This window comes from Apteryx rowi, unplaced genomic scaffold, assembly GCF_003343035.1.
Source record: "Apteryx rowi isolate R43461 unplaced genomic scaffold, aptRow1 scaffold_434, whole genome shotgun sequence".
Lineage (NCBI taxonomy): Eukaryota > Metazoa > Chordata > Aves > Apterygiformes > Apterygidae > Apteryx > Apteryx rowi.
This window is the reverse complement of record NW_020450688.1, coordinates 347,338-366,796: the sequence shown is the minus strand read 5'-3', so window position 1 is coordinate 366,796 and position 19,459 is coordinate 347,338. Positions and strand designations below refer to the sequence as shown.

The 19,459-nt window shown below is 45.5% G+C and overlaps 2 protein-coding genes across 3 annotated transcripts in view; both read left to right on the top strand.

Annotated features, from left to right (window-relative positions):
• The first annotated feature begins 171 nt into the window (after nt 1–171).
• On the top strand, nt 172–15,387 carry SF3A1 (splicing factor 3a subunit 1). 2 transcript variants are annotated; one of them, XM_026076571.1, is made up of 17 exons: nt 172–429; nt 2,699–2,811; nt 3,207–4,071; nt 4,484–4,688; nt 5,568–5,825; nt 6,289–6,363; nt 7,177–7,327; nt 7,823–8,016; nt 8,678–8,795; nt 8,915–9,100; nt 9,457–9,578; nt 9,736–9,978; nt 10,717–10,927; nt 11,730–11,884; nt 12,743–12,844; nt 13,084–13,155; nt 14,164–14,406. In XM_026076571.1, the coding sequence occupies exons 3-17, from the start codon at nt 4,055–4,057 to the stop codon at nt 14,263–14,265; spliced, it is 2,211 nt and encodes a 736-aa protein (XP_025932356.1). In that variant the 5' UTR covers nt 172–429; nt 2,699–2,811; nt 3,207–4,054; the 3' UTR covers nt 14,266–14,406. The 2 variants fall into 2 exon arrangements, with proteins under 2 accessions (XP_025932356.1, XP_025932355.1); XM_026076570.1 differs by lacking the exon at nt 3,207–4,071 and having other exon boundaries at nt 14,164–15,387.
• Nucleotides 15,388–16,277: 890 nt separating this feature from the next.
• Nucleotides 16,278–19,459, top strand: part of TBC1D10A (TBC1 domain family member 10A) — a 20,165-nt gene continuing 16,983 nt past the window's right edge. The window contains exon 1 of the mRNA XM_026076578.1: nt 16,278–16,397. Within this exon, the coding sequence (XP_025932363.1) occupies nt 16,278–16,397 (120 nt within the window). The remainder of the gene's footprint in view (nt 16,398–19,459) is intronic.

The window sequence follows — 19,459 nt, the reverse complement described above, 5'->3', positions numbered from 1 at the left end:
CCGTCCGGCGCGGCCCGCTGCCACGGCAACCGCGCCAGGCCACGCCCCCGCGGCGCGGCCCGCTGCCCCCGGCCTCCGCAATGGAACGCTCCACCCCTCCATGTGGCCCGTCAATGGCACTTTCCGCCGCGCATGCGCCCTGCTCCTCCGCCAGCCCCCAGGGTGAACCGTACTCCGCGAGCAGCGCGTGCGTCCGCGGTTCCCCTTCGCGCGCCCCGTGCGTCACGCTCGGCGCGCGTGCGCAGCTCGGAGCGCCGGCCGCCATTTCGTCCGTGGTGGTGTCGGTGCTGTTGGGATCTCGCCAGCGGCGGACAAGGAGCGGCTGCAGCCGGGAAGCGGCCCCCGCCGCCCCGAGGGGTCACCATGCCGGCCGGACCCGTGCAAGCGATGCCTCCGGCGCAGCCAGCGCCGCCCGCGGAGAGCAAACCGGTACGGGCCGCGCGGGAGCGGGGTGGTCGTTGCAGGGCAGCCGGGCGGCCCGCTGTGCCCGGAGGGGCCGCAGGCCGCGGCCGCAGCCCCTGGGGTCCGGCGGCAGCTGAAGCGGGGAGCGCTCCGCGGCTCCTCGCGTGGAGCTGGGAGTGCGGGGAGTGCGAGCCCAGTTCTCGTTTTACGGGTGTATTTTTGGGATGTAGAGGCAGCGTTTTGTTCAGTATTTCCTGTTGCGTTTTAGCGATCTGGGTTCACTGGGTTTCTTTTGGTCGGTGGCTTCTGGGTTTTACTCATTTCTCTTGGTTTTGGGACAGCTGCATTTCCATTCTGTTATTTTGTACTGCACCCATAGGGCTCACCCGCGGTTCCCTATACATTTTTAGCTAGCTGGGTGGGGGCAAATGGTACCCTGCCGGGTAAGCACAGCTCCTTTCATGGAAAGGGATTGTAAGAGTGAAGGAAGTGAATGTTTGCCATTAACTGTGGAAACAGCCGTGCCCTTGGCAAGGATGAGCAAAAGCTTGGAAAAGACTTAAGAAACCTCTCCCAGTATGACTTAGGGGGTTTAGTCTCTCACGTTCTTCTAGTGCTTTCAGATATTCTTGATTGTTCTGTTTCAGTCATATTTGCCTTCAAAGGTACCTTTTTTGGCCTTCTGTAAATGTGATGTTCTAGTATAGCTTTAGCTGCCATCCTGGTTGTGCATTCCTGCTCTTCCCCACACTAGCATTAGCACTTGTGCAGCCATGCAGTAAGCCAGTGTAAGGAGCTGATCTAACTGATCCTGGTACGGTTAATTTACAATTGAAAGAGTATGTTGAACTGGCCTGTTGTATGGCCGCTAAAGCTGTAGGGCTAGTGCACAGGGTAGAGGCGCAGCAGCCCGGACTAAGGCCGCCATGCAACTGCACCTGGGATATCACTGCTTACGTGCTTTGGTGTAGCAAACGCAGTTAGGAGGAAAGTCCTAGTTCCAAATAAATACCCAGTCACTTTCATAAATATAAATTAACAAGGCAACTCAGCATGGTATTCAAATAAAAATGTCCCTCAAGTGTGGTGTTGCTTTCTCTTTCAGGTTCTCAGACATTCTGGTTCTCAGGGAATGGGAATGAAAAACAAAGGTTTATGGTGCCTTTTTCCTTACAGAATATTCTATTAAAGTTGCATTCAGCACAAAACCACCTTCTGACTTGGAGTCTCCACAAAGTCAACAAAACTAGTAGCAGTGTTTTAAAATTCCAAACTCTTCTTAGGAAGAGTTCTGGGATTTTTAGCTCAGATCCTCCTTTAATATCTGTGAGGAAAATACCTTGCTGAGTTTAGTCTCATCTATGAAAAAAAGCTTTTGATGCAACCTCAATATGATTAAAAAGCTATATTTTATTTAATCTGGAGTTAATCATTCAGATTCTAGCTTTTTGTAGTCCTACAAGCTGCTAAGAATGCTCATAACTTCCAAACCTATTTAGCAATGCTAAATTTTTCCCTGAATTTGTTCTTATAGGCATTCTCCTCCACTGCCTCTTGCTTCGGTGTTTATAACCTACTCAGGGTCAAGGCTGAAATAGTAAAATTGCTGGAAAGACATTTACGGTTCCCATGGAATGGCCTTCCTTATTATTGCCTTGCTATATCAGCCTCTGCAGCAGATGCCCTTGACAAGCAGGCAAATATTATCTTTTCACCCTGGGAGGCCAGGAGTGGGCTGTTGATTCAGATTGTTAAACCTATCAGAGCAGAAAGGATAAGATTTTTTTCATCAGAACAGTAAAATGATTTGGGTGCTGGGGTACAGAATAGACAGTTCTGTCAAGCAATTGGGTTGCTGGTTGGAATACGTAGTTCTGATATAGCATTAAGCATGATATTACAAAGCATTTTGTAAAGGCATGCTAGGATCGTTATTTCCAATGCAGATGAGGAAATTGAGAGAAGGGAAGTGAATTTTTCAAGCTGACCAATTCAGAATAAACCCAGTCTCCGTTTGCAGCCTACCAGAATGTGCTTTCACAGCCCGATGCTGGTAGATAGCTTGCTATTCAAATATTATTTGAAGTTCTTTCTCTTATCAGCTTTGATTTAGGTTATTACAGCTTAATATATTGACCTACTGATTGCAAACTCTGCAATGAAAGATCTCTTCCTGTACCATCACCTAACCATCTTATGAATGATGAAGTGGCTGTCAGGAGTGTTATAGTTACAAGGCAGCAGTACAGAGGACTGTAGGAAATTATTTATATCTCTCTCTATCTCTTTACTGCAGCCAGAAGAGGAGCCAAAAGAGGAAGCGGCACCAGCCAAGCCTGTGGTAGGAATTATTTACCCTCCTCCAGAGGTCAGGAATATTGTTGACAAGACTGCCAGCTTCGTAGCCAGGTAAATGACACTAGTGTTGTCTCATGTTTTCAGGGTTTTTCGTGCCTCTTTTCTTCCAGTGCTCCTGTCACTGTGGATATAGAAACTAGAACAGTCATTTTGTTGTGACTTGACTTGAAGGGAAGCAGAATTGCAGGTAAAAAGGGAGCATAGTTACCAGTGCTCCATTGAGTAATTAAGCTAAGAGGAGGTGTCATAACTGTATTTCACAATGTGTAGGCAAATAGTAGGTGATGAGCTTGCCAGTACAAAGTGCTCACTTTGTTTCTGAGCCCTGAGGCTAAGTCTCATACCTATTTGTGTACAGCTTTGTAAACTGCTTCAGTGGCTGGGATTTGTGTTCTCTAACTGTAGCCATCCAAGTCTGACCCAAGCATCTTTCTTTCCTTTTGTAGCCAGGGGAGAGAAGTACATGCCTCCAGAGAATGATCCTGTCCTGTCTTAGGATGAGATGAACTTTCCTTCATGTGTACAGGATTTTTTTTCCTGTTGACTTGAAATATGTTGCTTAGTGTGAGCATAGATCTCAAATTTATAGGAGGAGTCTAAAAGTTAGATTTTACTGAATTGGGCTTCTTTCATGTACCTAATTTCATTAATCTAAAAATGCAAGCTCTTAGTGCTAGCTAGGCTCTCCCCCCCCCCCACTCCACCCTTCCCTCCTCCCAAATGCTTAAGTATTTCTGGCTGTCATAGCACTATGTAAGGTGTCAAGGGACCGGATCTTGGTCTTCTTGGCAGTGTACAAATAGCACTGAAGGTAAATACCTCAGCTGGTTGTGTCAATTCTCAAGCCTCATGGCATGCGGATAGGCTGAACACCAAGTGTTTTCATATCACTAAAATGGAACGGTTGTCACTGTTGGTTTAAGGCAATTACTAAATGAAATTAGTTACACTGTTCACTGTCTGAAATGCTGGCTGGGATTCTTGACTTGTTTAGAGGATAAGTAAGGGACTGTAGTATCATTTTTGTATGGTAAAGAGACCTCTTCTTTTGGAAGAAGCTTAGTGCCTAAATAAAATTTAGAGGTAAATGGAGAATATGAATAGAAACATGCTACAGCAGCTGTTAAATTCCTCAAACTACTCTGAGAAATAAATGGCTGTTCACTCTGGAGTGGAAACAGAAGTTACCCAAACTACAAGTTCAGTTACCTGAACCTACGGCTCCCATAAATGCAGCATTCCAGTGTGGTCAGTCTCTGCACTGGCTAATAATTACCTGTTTTTTTTTCCTTCTATGAACTTGAAAAAGAGGTGAGTATGTTCTTAAAGACTCATGAATATATCCCAGTGATATTAAAATGGTCTAGTAAGCCACCTGTAAACTTTATCCAGTAAGTCATGTAATCCAGTACATGGTTTTGTTTGTATGCAAGTCAAATGAGATTGTGGAACACTTGGTGATTGTGAGGTTTTAACTGTCTTAAGAAATATTGCACGTGAAGTGTTACAGACTAAATTAGGACAAATGTATTTAACTTATACCTATATAACTGGCTGCTATGTTGGGTGTGAGTTACTTGGAGAGCAGTAGCATTCTTTCACATAGGAGAGAGAATCGTCTTCTGAGAGGCTCATTTTCCAACATGTCTCGCTATGAAAGAAGTAGACATTTACACTTGAGGTGATACCCATTCATCTAAACAATTTTTTTTTGCTCCTCCAGAAATGGTCCAGAATTTGAAGCTCGAATTCGTCAGAATGAAATAAATAACCCCAAGTTTAATTTCTTGAATCCCAACGATCCTTACCATGCCTACTACCGGCACAAAGTCAGCGAGTTCAAAGAGGGTAAAGCACAGGAGCCCTCAGCTGCTATTCCCAAGGTTATGCAGCAGCAGCAGAGTGCTCAGCAACAGCTTCCACAGAAGGTGAGCTATTCCTTTTCACTTTTGTTGAACTTGGCTGCTAATTATTCTTAGTCACACCCTGGTATTTGAACAGAAGGTCTGAAAGACAATGCAAATGGAGCGTTTATTTCATTTATACATTTGCAGCAAAGACAGCACTGATATGTTTGGAATTCTTTGCGTCCAGGACTTTGTCTTTTGATGCAGATACATGTCCTAGTTGCTGATAACTCAAAATTGTGTGTAAAATAGAGAATATAGTGTATTAATTGATCCCTTTTAATTACATTTAGGTATGTGGTGACTTGTATGGTACTTAACACTAGTGATCACTTGAGTTGTAACAGTTTATGACTTCTGCCATAGGCAAATACTTTAGAATCCCTCGGACTCCTTGTTGCATGCACTGTTTTATGGAAATATTTCCTGGGGTTCCTTTGGTCTTTTTTTTTGTTTTGTTTTGTTTTCTGCCAGAAAGACTTGACTTCTCCTCTCAAAATGTGGGGTACAAAATGTTGCTAAGTAATCTTGTGTAGTCCTGTGCTTAAGAATATTGTCTATCTTTGTCGAGTATGTGTTGGATGGAAAAAGGGCACTGACTGAATCTGTCTGATACATGCTTTGTGTGGCCAACGGTTATGCTGACCATGGATTGATCCATCCTGAAGTCTTGATAGTTTCCACTTTTGTTAGATGTTGGAGTGACGTTTGTTTTATAGTAGGCCTAAGTACAGATGCTCAGATACACCCTGCATTACCAATTTTTCCCATCCTTGCAGTTACCCAAACATCTAGTGTTGTGACTTTCTCTCAACAGCTGCAGGACAAACGAGCTTTCCCAAGTGTTTGATTGGTAACAATTTTTTGAGTGCACTGAGTTGTTCCTGTTCTGCTCTGTAGGTGCAGGCCCAGGTGATCCAGGAAACAATTGTCCCAAAGGAGCCACCTCCGGAGTTTGAGTTCATTGCAGATCCTCCTTCAATCTCAGCCTTTGACTTGGATGTGGTGAAGCTAACGGCACAGTTTGTGGCTCGGAATGGCCGGCAGTTCCTAACTCAGCTGATGCAGAAGGAGCAAAGAAACTATCAGTTTGACTTCCTTCGCCCACAGCACAGTCTATTTAACTACTTCACTAAGCTAGTTGAACAGTACACCAAGGTATTCTTGGCAGTTTAGCTGTCCAGTTGATCCCTTCAACAGCAGTAATGCGTTTGAAAACTGCTGAAGCCCTAGAAAACAGCCAGAGTAGAAATATATGCAGTTCCTCTTTTAAATCTGTGAGCGAATAGAGTGGATGTCTTGAAAGTAGTTGGCAACAAGTGTGCAGTATTTTAACACAGTGGGTTGTTATTTAAGTATATCAGACGCTATTGTAATGCAAGTAGAAGTTGCTTGTAGAAGTCGCTTTTTTTAAAATGCGGACAATGGATAGCAAAGCCAATAGTGAACATTTTAAGTGCAAGTATAGGCGGTAACTAATAACAGTGTAGGAATAGGAGAATTGGAACATAGCCTCAAGGGGTCTTGTAATATTTTCATGAATGTTGAAATAGAATAATTGCTTTCAAGGAGGCTTTGGCAAAAGAAAACGTCACCAACTGTCATGCAAACTATGTTTCAGATCTTAATCCCGCCTAAAGGCTTACTCATCAAACTCAAGAAGGAGGCTGAAAATCCCAAAGAAGTTCTAGATCAGGTAATGTATGAATAATTTCCAAAATTGCTGAAGCATTTTGGTTGTTTTGAATTCTTCTTTTTTGCATGCTTCTAATTTATTGACAGCAAATATAAATTAACAGAGAATAAAACTGACATATCCACCATATTCACAAGAGTGACTTGAATATCAGGGTACCTAAGCTTGCTTTTAAACTGCTAGCTAGTGTTGGGGGTAGTTTATATGTGAGAGCACAGAGGGTAGATACTTGTAGTACATAAAGGATATTTCAATAGCTTTCAAAATACAGGAGAACTTCGTCTGAGCACTTGATTATGCACTATACCATTTTCAAGAGCTTAGAAAAGTAAAACATTTTTCCTTGTCGAACAACTTCACTGTGACACCTTGGTCAATTGTAATTCTTTTGATAGGTTGCGGGGGGGGGGGGTTGTTTTCTTGTTTTGTTTTGTTTCCTTCTGTCTTCCTCTGACTGCTTTTGCTGTTGGAAAGGTGATTTTACAGGGTCATGACAAGATGTTTGTGAACTGCTTGCTGACTGTGAATCTTCAGTGATACCTAAATCATGTCGTATCTGGAATGTATAGTCTTAATCTGAGAACCTTGCAGTTGCAGCTTCAGAAAGCTGCTTTACAAAGCTGGTGGAGTATTTCAATCAATAGGCAGACCTTCATTTTTAAATTAAATATAACAAGCTCTGCCAAGCCTCCGAAGTAATGCTTGTAAAACTGCCTCCTAAAAGAACTAATAACATAAACTTTTAGATGTTGTAAAGATAGTTGTGATGTGCTCTCCAGTCTGAGACTTGATGTTTTGTATCTCCTTGTACAGGTATATTACAGAGTGGAGTGGGCAAAGTTCCAGGAACGGGAGAGAAAGAAAGAGGAGGAGGAGAAAGAAAAGGAGCGTGTTGCTTATGCCCAGATTGATTGGCATGACTTTGTGGTGGTGGAAACAGTTGACTTCCAGCCCAATGAGCAAGGTTCTGAAGCTAAGCATTGTAATCTCTTTGAAACTCTGCTTCTTATGAGTGAGGATTATGCTTTTCTTCCTGAGAGAGGTCCTGAAATGCTGTTTTAAATGGACATCAGTTTTTACAGCTGCATATCTTTCAAAGATCAAAGGAAGAGCCTTTTAATGACTGTGTACAGGGTTCTTTTTCTTCAGGAGTCAGTAATGTTCTCTTTGCAGGAGATTCAGGACTGCAGTGGTGTCTGCTGTCCAGATGAAAGTGGAGAAGTGGAACTCGTCCCACTTCCTAGTGTTTGCTTTCACCTATAGGTGCCTTCATCTTCAGCTGTCATGCATATGTCTGTCTAGATTCCATCCGTTCCTTTCTAGATAGCCTTGCTCCTATGAGCTTTTTGATACCACTGCTTTTTAAAGAAATTGCTTTTCCTCTGAGAAACTGGTACTTCTGTCTGTCTGCTCAGTAATGAAATGGAACAGAGAAACTGAGGAGTTTTCTGCATTGCAGGGAATTTCCCTCCTCCCACGACTCCAGAAGAGTTGGGAGCTCGCATCCTGATACAGGAACGTTATGAGAAGTTTGGGGAAAGTGAGGAGGTAGAAATGGAGGTGGAATCAGATGAAGAAGATGAAAAGCAAGAGAAAACAGATGAGGCCCCATCTCAGCTGGATCAAGACACACAAGTGCAGGATATGGATGAGGTAACTAGCCAATACAGTCAGCTTTACTTTTGTCCCATAAGATTTGAGTGTAGTTTATATGGCTCTTTATTTTCACTAATAAGCTCCTCAGTTTCTTGAGGAAATGATTGTTTTCTTCTGATGGCATTTCAAAACAACCTGTTTCTGCTGAATTGCTTGAATATGATATGTTCAGTATTCTCCACAACAGTACAGTTTTCAAGTGATAAATCCAGAAATTGTCACCTTAATGGTATGAATTTTATTTCTGTGATCAAGCCTTTTGGTCTCTCTTCTGTGGAGAGTCTGAAACACACAGAGATGACTCGTTTTAGACTCTTCCTCTTCCCGCAGTATATTAGCTGTTTGGCTGTTAACAAAGAACAAGAGAATGGTTAACCATAAGCCCCTGCTTGCCATGCTGTGGTAATGTGGAAGCTGAGGAGCGCTTGCTTCCTCCTGTGGGCCTACTGAATTTCTGAATCGTGTTTATCCAGAGGAACCAGTATAGCATAGTTATCTGGAGAAAAAATAGCTCAGTTGCTTAGAAGCTGTATAATCAGTTATTCCAGTGCTGCATAGGATTTCTATGCTGTTCTGGTAAATGTTTTGTGTAGATATTTGACTACTAGAACTTGGTTATGAGACAGATTTTTTTTTTTTTTCTCTCCCCATAAACAAGGGCTCAGATGATGAAGATGAAGGTCAGAAGGTTCCTCCTCCTCCAGAAACCCCAATGCCACCACCTCTTCCTCCCACACCAGATCAGGTCATTGTGCGGAAAGATTATGATCCCAAAGGTAAATTATGCTGGTGAAGAGCAATGTAATCTCTTACTGAATAATCACAAATGCATTTTTTTTTTCTAAGCTGCATCCTATGGTAATGTGTTTTTAACGTTATGGTTTTGTTTTTGCAGCCTCAAAGCCATTACCACCTGCCCCAGCTCCAGATGAGTATCTTGTTTCCCCCATCACTGGAGAGAAAATTCCTGCCAGTAAAATGCAAGAACACATGCGAATTGGTCTCCTAGATCCTCGATGGTTGGAGCAACGTGATCGATCTATCCGTGAAAAACAGAGTGATGATGAAGTTTATGCCCCAGGTTAGTTTGAGCATCTGACAGGACTTGCAAAACCCAGTTCCTAGATTAGCTCTGTGAGCTTTGTACCCCATAGTTCCACTGATAAGGACCATCTTAAAGGTAACTTTCCATTCTATATGTTTAATGTGCTGATTGTGTGGATATGTTTGTCATTAGCACATTAGAGCCTTTCTGTAAAGTTGAATGCAAAGAGCATTAGCTGCTGCTGACAAGCTGCAGTACCTTTCTGGAAAAGGCAACACTACACCCTTTGGTACCAAATGGTTTAAAAATCATTAAAAGAGACTTGGTCATGTTTGACTTCATTGTATCACTTGGGATAAGACTATCTCTTTTTTGCCTGTGTATTTCTGCAGGTTTGGATATTGAAAGCAGTTTGAAGCAGCTGGCAGAACGCCGTACGGATATCTTTGGTGTAGAAGAGACTGCTATTGGTAAAAAGATTGGTGAAGAAGAAATTCAAAAACCAGAAGAAAAGGTAGTGTGCAAACTCTGCTTTAACAGGTTCTTACAGTATTCTGCATGCTCAGAGATGGAAGTTTTTTTGAATTTTATTCTGTAAAACTGCTCTCTTGCTTTATCTGTAACTCTCATGATAACCTTGACAGGCTGAATGATCTATTTTGTCTTGTCAGGTGACCTGGGACGGCCACTCGGGCAGCATGGCCCGCACACAGCAGGCTGCTCAGGCCAATATCACTCTTCAAGAGCAAATTGAAGCTATCCATAAGGCCAAGGGGCTGGTGCCGGAAGATGACAGCAAAGAGAAGATCGGTCCCAGCAAACCCAATGAAATGCCCCAGCCACCCCCTCCTTCATCAGCATCGAATCCCCCAGCGAGTGCTCAGCCTATCACATCCGTGCCTCGTCCGCCCTCAGTAAGTGTTTGGGCTTCCAAAAGCAAACGGCTGCTGTCGTAGTTAATTGGAAGAAAGTCCTGATGAAGCCCAAGGGTCATAGTAGGCCACTGGCTGGAATCAGATTTGGAGTTAAGATGGCTCTTATACCATCAGAGAAACCCTACTGAATTTACTGTTAGAAATTGAAAATAAAACTTAGGTGGGGCTTTTCAATTTCTCATCCTTAAGTAAAATAAAACTTAGGTGGTGTTTTTCAGTTTCTCATCCTTAGAGGTATCAGAGTTGATGATCAGCTGGGCAGAGGAAAAACTTGGGCAGTGAGAAATCGGAGGAAGTGTGGCTAACAAATAAATGGGTGGACGCCTTCTGGACTAAAGGGTAAAAAGGCGTAATGCAGAACAAACATACTTGTAGGTTAAAAAAATGCTTTCAGATGGCTCACTCTGTCCCCCATGCCTCTTCCTCCAAATTGCCTTGATGTCATGAGATTGCTCAGGTTCTGCTACATGACTCTGAAAGAGCTCCCCCTTTAAGATAAAGGAGGGAAGAACTGCTAATGCATTACTGAGGTTTCTTTGCCAGTTTACAGGCTGCCCGTACAGTGGGCGTGCAAACAAGTCCACAAGTTCACAACAAGTCTGTGCCCAGCAGAAATCCTCACTGTATTGCCCTGGTAACTTTAATCAAGGCTTGAACAGCGCTGACATAATCATTCCTGTACGTACCTGCTAACAAAAATGCCTTCTCTCTCTCCAGATGCCGCCTCCTGTTCGTGCCGCTGTTGTTTCTGCAGTTCCAGTCATGCCTCGTCCCCCAATGACTTCTGTGGTCCGTTTGCCTCCGGGATCCGTCATAGCCACCCCTATGCCGCCAATAATCCATACCCCACGTATCAATGTTGTCCCGATGCCACCATCTGCTCCTCCCATCATGAGCCCCCGCCCACCTCCCATGATTGTACCAACAGGTTGGTAATCTCAGTCCTTTCCAGTTAATTGTCAACTAATTCCTGTCTAACATGGGTTTGAGGTTTGATTACCCTCCCCTCCCCCCATGCCTCTGATGAAGGCCTGTACTTGGGACTGCAAATGGTAACTCTCTTCGTTGGGGTGTTTTTGGTGTTTGATATCAAGTTTCTGGTGGTACTCCTGCTTCTGGGGTTAAGACTCCTGCTGAATTGTGGAAATACAGCGTGAGGGTTCTGTCTTGCTGGTGGAATATTTACCTCTGTGTCCCCATTCAGCTTCCCTGGGAACCTGACCAGGTGAAGGTTAAGAATCCATGCTGCTTTCCAAAAGGAACTAGAGTGAAGAGGAACTGCTGGCCAGAGTTATCAGTCGTACCTCACTGGGTATTGCAGCTTGTTACAGAAATTACTACTGCAGAAGGAAAAGCTATTGGCTAGCTTTGTTCCTCATAGTGACTTAATAGCATTAGACATTTTTAAGTTGGAAAGCACAATGTAAAAACAGTGTTTTAATTCCACTGAGGTGATGGCATTGCTGCATGCCAAACAGAGCTTTTTCTTTTTTTGTGTGAGCTGCAGGAAACTTATGCTGCTTGTTGTCTTTTCCTGGACTGTTTACCTGTATAAAAGATCTTCTAATATTCTAAGTCTGCTTGCCACCATTGGTTGTGGTAGCTTCCTCAGTATATTGTAGTATTTCTTCTCAGCCTTTACCAGTCTACTAAAGTGTTTGTGTAAGGAAGTATCTGCTGCACACTTAGTGTGTGACCGCAAGTTTTGTTCCCCCTCTGTCCCATTTCAGCATTCGTTCCAGCTCCTCCTGTGGCACCAGTTCCTTCCCCTGCCCCAATGCCTCCTGTTCACCCACCACCGCCTATGGAGGATGAGCCAGTTTCAAAGAAGCTGAAGAGCGAAGATAGCCTGATGCCAGAAGAGGAGTTTCTACGCAGGAACAAGGTGTGTTACTTCAAACACCACTGCAGTCAGCCAGCTGCTTGTTGTGAAGTGCTGGAGTTCTGACCGTGCACAAGCTTCCTGTGCCTAAAGAGGATGTGAAATCAATTTACTGATGCATAGAGAGGCGCTGGCATGCAAAAGTGTCTCATGAGAAAGTGACTTCCTGAGAGGTGGCTCCTTCATGCTGTCATGTCTGAGTATATTGAATTACTTTATATTTTACTGGAAAGAGAGCAATACTACATACAGAAGCTGAGCGAGATGGTACTTCTCTGTAATTAAGGACAGTAAGGTGCAGGTTCATTGTAATGTAAAGAAGAGCTAAGGCTGCTAATCAGCTTTTGATCAGAGGACTGCTAAGCTGGAGATGCAGGTAGATTTAATACCTCAATGTCAACATGATAGCATGATGACACAATATATTCCATAACAACATGAACTGAATGTTAGACTGAATTCCTTTCTGAATATTTGCCTTCATCCTGGACTGAATTTTAAATCCTTCAGGAAGGGAATACTGTCTTCCTGGTCATTTGCGTAGTGAAGCTGTCTCCTGCTTAATGTTTTGTTATATTTGTGCTGTCTCGGTAATGCTGTATGGAAGAATTTTGCTGTTGGTACCATATGGGCACTTGGCGAATGGCAAGGACTAATATGGGAAATCCAGCTAAATGTGTTATTTTGGTGGCAATTCAGTGACTTTCTTAGTACTGAAGACAAATATGTTTCTGTGTGTACTGAGACATCAAGAAGCGTGATAGTATTGGAAATGTCTATAAAAGTAACTTGTCTGCTACTTTCTTAGCATAGTGCTGAGTCTCCTTGCCTGTAAGACGTGTTACCTTTGTTTTCTTCTAGGGTCCAGTCACAGTCAAAGTCCAGGTTCCCAACATGCAGGACAAGACTGAATGGAAACTGAACGGCCAAGTGTTGGTGTTCACCCTCCCACTTTCAGACCAGGTATGTAGCTTATTAACCCAGCCTTTACCCCCTGTTGTGTTGTTACAGAATGTCTTTGCTTTGAGAGCAGCAGTTGAACTGCATGACCGGAGCTGTAAAACTCTGGATGCTCCCTATGCTGTGGCCTCTTAATGAGAGGGGTTGTGTGGCTGGGGTTGTGTGGCTGGGGGAGCAATGCTAGTCATTTGTACTCTGCACTGTACAAAAAAAGCCTGAGCAGGCTCTTCGATTCTTCCTAGGTGTCTGTTATAAAGGTTAAGATACACGAGGCCACAGGGATGCCGGCTGGGAAACAAAAGCTGCAGTATGAGGTGGGTGTAAGCCCTTTGAATGCTGCTTTATTTCAGTGCTTTGTCATACAAATACTGACTTTTTCTTTAAAGAAAGTAAGAAATTGCAATGCACCCACTTCGGTAGAAGGGAATGGTTTTCCTGCCTATACAGCACTGTTGGTTGTAGTATTGCACAGTGTTTCAGCAGGGCAGGCCCTTAATAGGTGGCATCACGTTAATAGGTGGATGTTCACATTGTCGCTGTTGCACGTCAGGCCTTTGAGGCCTGATGGCTTTCTCTGACATCAGCCTATTACAAATGAAGGCTGTTAGGTCCTCAGTGTAAGTGCTAGCAGGATAGTAGTGTCCTGTTGCTCGCCAAGGCAAGCACTTCATCACAACTCTAACATGAAAAGTTTTTTGGTTTTTTTTCCACATTGAATGAAGCAGTTTTTTGTAGTGTGTGCTCTGGAAGGTGGGTGAGAGTACCCTGAAGTCCTGGTGGCTCTGAAAGGTTTTCCCAAAACACTGAAGGAAGGAGGTTTCTCTGCCTCTTCCTCTCATGACAGGAGCTGTTAGAGAGGCCCAGTTCCTTTTTAAGAGCTTACTTCCAGTCATGTGTGTGCACATACACAACCTGCTGCCTAAGCAGTGAACTTTGTGCTCTTACCTCCCCGGGAATTCACCTGTGGGCAAAGACTGTCAACCCTTAGCAAGAAATGAAGCTTAACCATGTTTTTAAGGGGGGAGGAGGGAAGTGAAAAAAACTAAATAGCTTTATTTGTAGTGGTGACCACCAACTCTGTATGTATTTGTAGGGATATATATTGGCTGTTTGTACTCTGGCATTATTCCCACCTCCTCCAGTGCCAGTCTTCTGAGATCTCTCCAGGGTTTTTCTTTTGAAGTCTGCAGCATTCTGTCATTGCTGTTTTGAGAATGGGGCCAAGAGGGCTGCGTTCATGTGGGGGGCTGTGGGGGAAGGGGGAAGAGCAAGGAGACCATTAAGGTTTCTGCTGTGACTCTTCTTTTCCTCTCCCTCCTCAGGGCATCTTCATCAAAGATTCAAACTCTCTGGCGTATTACAACATGACAAGCGGCTCTCTGATTCACCTGGCACTCAAAGAAAGAGGAGGCAGAAAGAAATAGGAGCCATGGAGCCCGGAGATGTGATATGGCTGCTTTGCCACTTGTGTAACCCCAACCATTTGAGTCCTCCAGCCTTTAGGGGCTACTGTGACAAGCTGTAGCAATATCAATTGATTGCATACCACCTCTAGTTTGGAAAGAGAGACCGAGTCCAGTGTTTGGATGGCTAATGGGAGAAGGGGAGTTAATAGGGCGTGAAAGTTGTGTAAAAGTAGTGACTTAATATGTAACTGCAGCAGTCTTTTAGTGATCAGTGCTTTGCTAGAATGCTGGTGTCCATCTTTGCTATCTCTCTGTTGAATTCCCTAATGCATTGAGGTCATGCCCAGCTTAAATTAGATCCATCTTTGTAGAAGGGGTTTATACTGATCAGGGATATCATCTAACTACAATGTTTGCTGCTTCATTTAACCTTTTTCTAATTGAAAACTTCCTTCTCGATATACTTAATATGTCCCTTATTGTTTCTCTGTCTCAGACCTATCTGCAGGAGTCTCTTGCACTGACCCTGACTTGGAATTTTATCTTCCTTCAGTATGAGTGTACACTGCCATTTGTTGCGATAAAGATGATCTGGGACTGTGCATGCTAAACAACTTCATGATTATTCTGTACAGTCTGTGATTTGTTTAAATAAACACCCATCTCAGTGTGGGATTCTGTCTATAACAACTCTATTTCCTTGGCTTTTACACTTTTTTAGATTGAGATGTGCCTGACTTTAAAGCACTCAAATTTTAGATGAATTGTGGGGAATTTTTTTTTGAGTAGTTGGCTTATAGAAAAAGCTTTTCTTTTATAGGAAAAGCTGCAAAGGGTCTTAGAGAAGTTTAACAAAAGCTACAGTTATTCCTGTATTGTAATACAGATGTGTATATAATTAATGTTTATGTCCATGTATGATGTTACAAAGATTATTCTGAATTCTTAAATCTAACTAGTGAGAATTTTCTTGTAAAATGTATTACGTATTTTGCTTTTATCATCTCTTGGTCCTGGAGAGCATTAGCTTCTGAAAAGAGGTTATTTTTGTACCCTCAGTCATAGCTGTGTCACAGTTTGATACAAACATAACACAGAACATGGTGAAACAAAAAAAGATTAAAATCCACATGTAAATAAGTGGTCAAGGAAGATGCAGTTGTCTGTTGCTGCCCAGCAGCCCCCTGACTCTAGTACCTCTGCTCTTTTGGGATAATCCAAAGCTACGTTTTTTTGTTTTTTTGGGGGGGGGGTACAGACATCGGAGTAACATCCTGTTTACCTTATTTTGTGCTTAAGCAAGAGAGATTCAGCATGAAGGAAAACATCCTAGTCTCCTTTGTGCCCTCATCTTTGAGGGTAGGTGGGAGAGAGGAAGTCATATTGCAGTGGGAAAGGGGTTTGGCTCAGGCCCAACCCAGGTGGCTGGCGGTCGTCCCAGCCCATGGAAGCCAGCTGCTGTTTTTGACAGATGCCGGTGTCAGATGCCCACGTGTCCGAGAACAGCACAGCACTTAGTCACACAAACAGAGCCTGCTCTAATGGGTGCTGTAGGATATTGAATTAACAGCTTCTTAACAGGTGCGGGCAGGGTGTTTGGATGTATTGTGGATATAGAGGTGCTTCTGCCCTGCAGGAAGGCATGTTAATACCTTTTGTTGGCTTTTAAAAACTAGACAATAGTTAGGTACAATCTCTTCTTAGAGACAACAACACGCAGTGGCATAGCTTGGAGTCATTGCGGTGGAGGCAGCAGTTTGCTAAAACAATATGTGCGTAGCTAGCTAGCAAGTGGTGTTTCCAGAACTGATCAGCTCTGCAAGGAAGAAAGCTCTGAACTGGAGATGTTTCCACATCCTGTGTAAGACACAAATGTGATGGGGCTGCCTTTAAGGTCATCCAGCTGTTGTTGTGGGCACCCACGTAGTATGAACTGCCGCTGTGCTTGGTGCAAGGAGCATCACTCTACGCTCCCTTATCAGGCATGTATTTCCTAGATGTCTCTGGATGAACACTCTGCTGGTGCTTAGATGACATACTCGATCTTCAGCAAAGCCAAGCCACTTCTGCAAGCCTCCGACTACATCCTGCGCAGGGCTGAACGCCTAGCCCAGCACTCCTGCAGGAGAACTTCCTGCACCAGACTCCAAGTGAGAGCACTAGAAATAACTTGCATGGAGACTTGCCAACAGCCAGCCAGTTTCTATCTAAATATTACAGACAAATGTTAAAACAGACTGTGTGTGTGTATATCCAGTACAAAACAACTGTTATCAGGGCCTTCCACTTCAGTGGGGAGGATCTCCAAAGCTTAGACTGCCTGAAAAAATCCGAAAATAGGTTGATTTAGTTGCTGGCTTTACTGGCCTATAGTGATCTCTGTCCCCTTGGCCCTTCAGATTTGAGATCTCTTGCAGGTTTGTGAGGGGTCTTGACCCTAATAAAGACCCTCTGCTTTGTTGTTCGTGGGAGAAAGTGGTGCTTTGTGTTACTGCCACAGTAAGTTTAGCTTCCAGCATGGAGTCGTAACTTTCTCAGAGGGTGATGAGTATCTGGACAGAGGGATGGAGCTCTAGGGCCTCTCTCTTGCTGCAAAACTGCTAGTAGAAGATTTCATCCAGTACAGGTCAAAACAGATGCAAGACCCAGTGCTGTCACTGAAGTTTGTTTTGGGCTGGGCCCTGCTAGATTCTTGTTCTTTATTTTTAGAATAGCCAGGGGAGTTTTACCTGTGTGAGGTAAAGACAACGAAGCTGTTGTTGGATGGGAACCTTCATACTGTTGGCTTGGATGTGTTAGATGACTTCAGCGTGCTCCTTGGGTTTGTACTTCAGGCCACTAGGAAATGTGCAAATAGCAGCAGCTCATTTGCAGACACCTGGGATGCGTGGGCTTCACTGGCTGCCGATTCACTCCTAGTGTCCTGTTGAGATGTGAGGGAGACACTTCTGCTGGTGACCGTGTTGGCAGTGTAGCCCTGCTGGCAGTTTAGCTGGCGTGTGCCTGGTACCCTGCTTCCTCCCCTCCCTCTACAGGGAGTCCTGGTACAAGCTGCAGTCATAGCTGTTTGACTTTCAAGGCTTGATGCAAAGGTTGATCTTATGGGAGCAGAGCCGAGGAGAGGTGGTAGCTGAAGAGATTTCTCTAGGGAAATGAGCAGGTCTGTTTTATGCTACACTTGGCATAGGCCAAGCAAGGGGGGCCAGTTCTTGATTGTGTGCTGGAAACCACAACCACAGCTTGCTTATAAAGGAAATTACAGATGCATTGCCTTTAAAGTATGTTTTCTGTGAGTCTTGTTTTTTACCTGCAGTACACAGCCCTACAGACAGACTATCATAGCTTGAGGTCTCTGATAATGCAAAACAGCTTTCTGTGTTCATATGACTTGCCATTGAAGCCTGGCCATAGTAGACAAGGAGTTGCTGGTTGTATCTGGTGCCCTAGGAGAGCACTGGGAGAGGCAAAAGACTGCACAGGTTGTGAAGACTAAGTCAATGCCTTCATTAAATCTTCTGTCATCAGCTGGTGATTCTGTGATGGCTTTGCAATCTGGGCTGTAGTGCTGCTCACCTCTGAAATGATCTTGTGAAACAGCTCTCCCTGCACTGCCATGAAGCTGTGGGCATCTGGGCTGCCCCTGCGAAGCCCTTGCTGCCCAGCCATGTCCAGGGCAGAGGTGAGCCTCTAGGCTCCCAGGAGCTGTGCTGCTGGGGTAGATGTGGTTCAGAAAGAGCTTCTCAAGTGGGAGATCCAGGAGGACGTGAAATGGGTTCCTTTTGGGGGCTGGAGGGGCAGGAAATCTACTCTGGGGTCAAATAGAGGACTGTGGTGTGGCTGTTCCCATGCCCACTGTGGTGGCCCGAGTGGGCTCTTGAAGTTGCCATGAAACACCTCAGATCCTGTTCCCTCTCTGGCTCTTCTGCACAGAGACCAATCCACATGTCTGCAAAAGCAGCTGAAATCAAAGCAGAAGAGGCAGATGCGTTGCCTTGCTGGCCACAGCTAAACAGGAGGAGGAAATGGGAGCTGCCAGCATGGACTGGAGCCACCAGAACTTTAAAAACAACTCGGCGCTTCCCTCCTGGCTGTTTCTGTGTTTGCAGACTGCTGTGCTGCCATGGGCAATGTGCTTCCCTCCCCCCCAAATCAGGGAAGGTTGGAGTGGGCTGGAGCTTCTGCGTGGCTGGAGGCCAGACTCATGTGTGCCGGCTGGAGAACAAGGAGGGACAGATTCACTCCACAATGAGGAGAGGGGAAATGAATCTTTGCTTCAGCCCTGCTCCTTGCTTCCAGAACTGCGAGAGATGAAGCCAAAGGAGCTCTGTGCCTTGCCAGCTTCCACAGCTGAGAGCTGCTTTTGGCCTTCTGCTCCTGGTACCCTTGCTGCATCCTGGGACATGTTCTTGGCCCCACCATGGGCATGACTGGGGACAGAAGCAGCAGAGGCTCCCAGTGTATTAATGAAGCTGAGGAGCACCTTGCTGCTGGACTCTGGGGTCCCAGGAGGCCTCAGTCTGTCCATGTCCCAGGAGGAAAAGTGCCAGGGGGCTGCTAAGGGCAGGACTTCCAGGTCAGGAATGTTCCCCCGAGCTCCTGCTCCTCCTTTGCAGTCAGGCCCTGACCTTGTGCCCAGGGCTGCAACAGGACTGGGGAAGGGGCCTCCATCCTGGGCCCTGGATCCGTCCCCCCCAAGTGTATCTGAGCTGGAACACCTAGGGCTCCGCAACTGCTGGCTGCGGGATGGTTCCTGTGGACGCGTTGTGTTGGTGTGAACAGGGAGGCGGGGGGGGCTGGTGCCGCAGCCCCCTCGGGGCTGCACCAGGGCTGGGCCTGGCCTGGGCTGGGGGCAGAGCAGTGCCTCGGGGCGCCTTTCTGCGGGGGGCTTCCAGCAAGGGGCCGCTCGCAGCGCAGCCCCGGCGCTGGGGCCGGTATCCTCCCAGTGTGGCCTCAGCGCTGGCGGCAGCGCGGCCTCAGCGCCGTCCCGCTACAGCGCCACAGCCGGTCCCAGTACGGGCCCAGCGCGCCCCAGCCGCCCCCGCGCTGAGAAGCGGCCGGCGCGGCCCTGACTGACAGCCGGCTCCGCGCACTGACGGACAGCTCCCGCCCGGCGGCTCGCGCAATCACCTCCCGGCGCAGGCAGCGTAGCGCGGCCGCCCATTGGCGAGAGGGAAGGGCCCGCCCCCTTCCCCGCGCGGCGCCCAATGGGCGA

What these genes read in the sequence shown, in the direction of transcription:
- SF3A1 (XM_026076570.1), top strand. Translation starts at nt 364, where the DNA reads ATGCCGGCCGGACCCGTGCAAGCGATGCCTCCGGCGCAGCCAGCGCCG. An exon ending in TTCAAAAACCAGAAGAAAAG is followed by an intron (nt 9,579 to 9,735) that starts GTAGTGTGCAAA and finishes TTGTCTTGTCAG; the next exon opens with GTGACCTGGGACGGCCACTC. An exon ending in CCGTGCCTCGTCCGCCCTCA is followed by an intron (nt 9,979 to 10,716) that starts GTAAGTGTTTGG and finishes CTCTCTCTCCAG; the next exon opens with ATGCCGCCTCCTGTTCGTGC.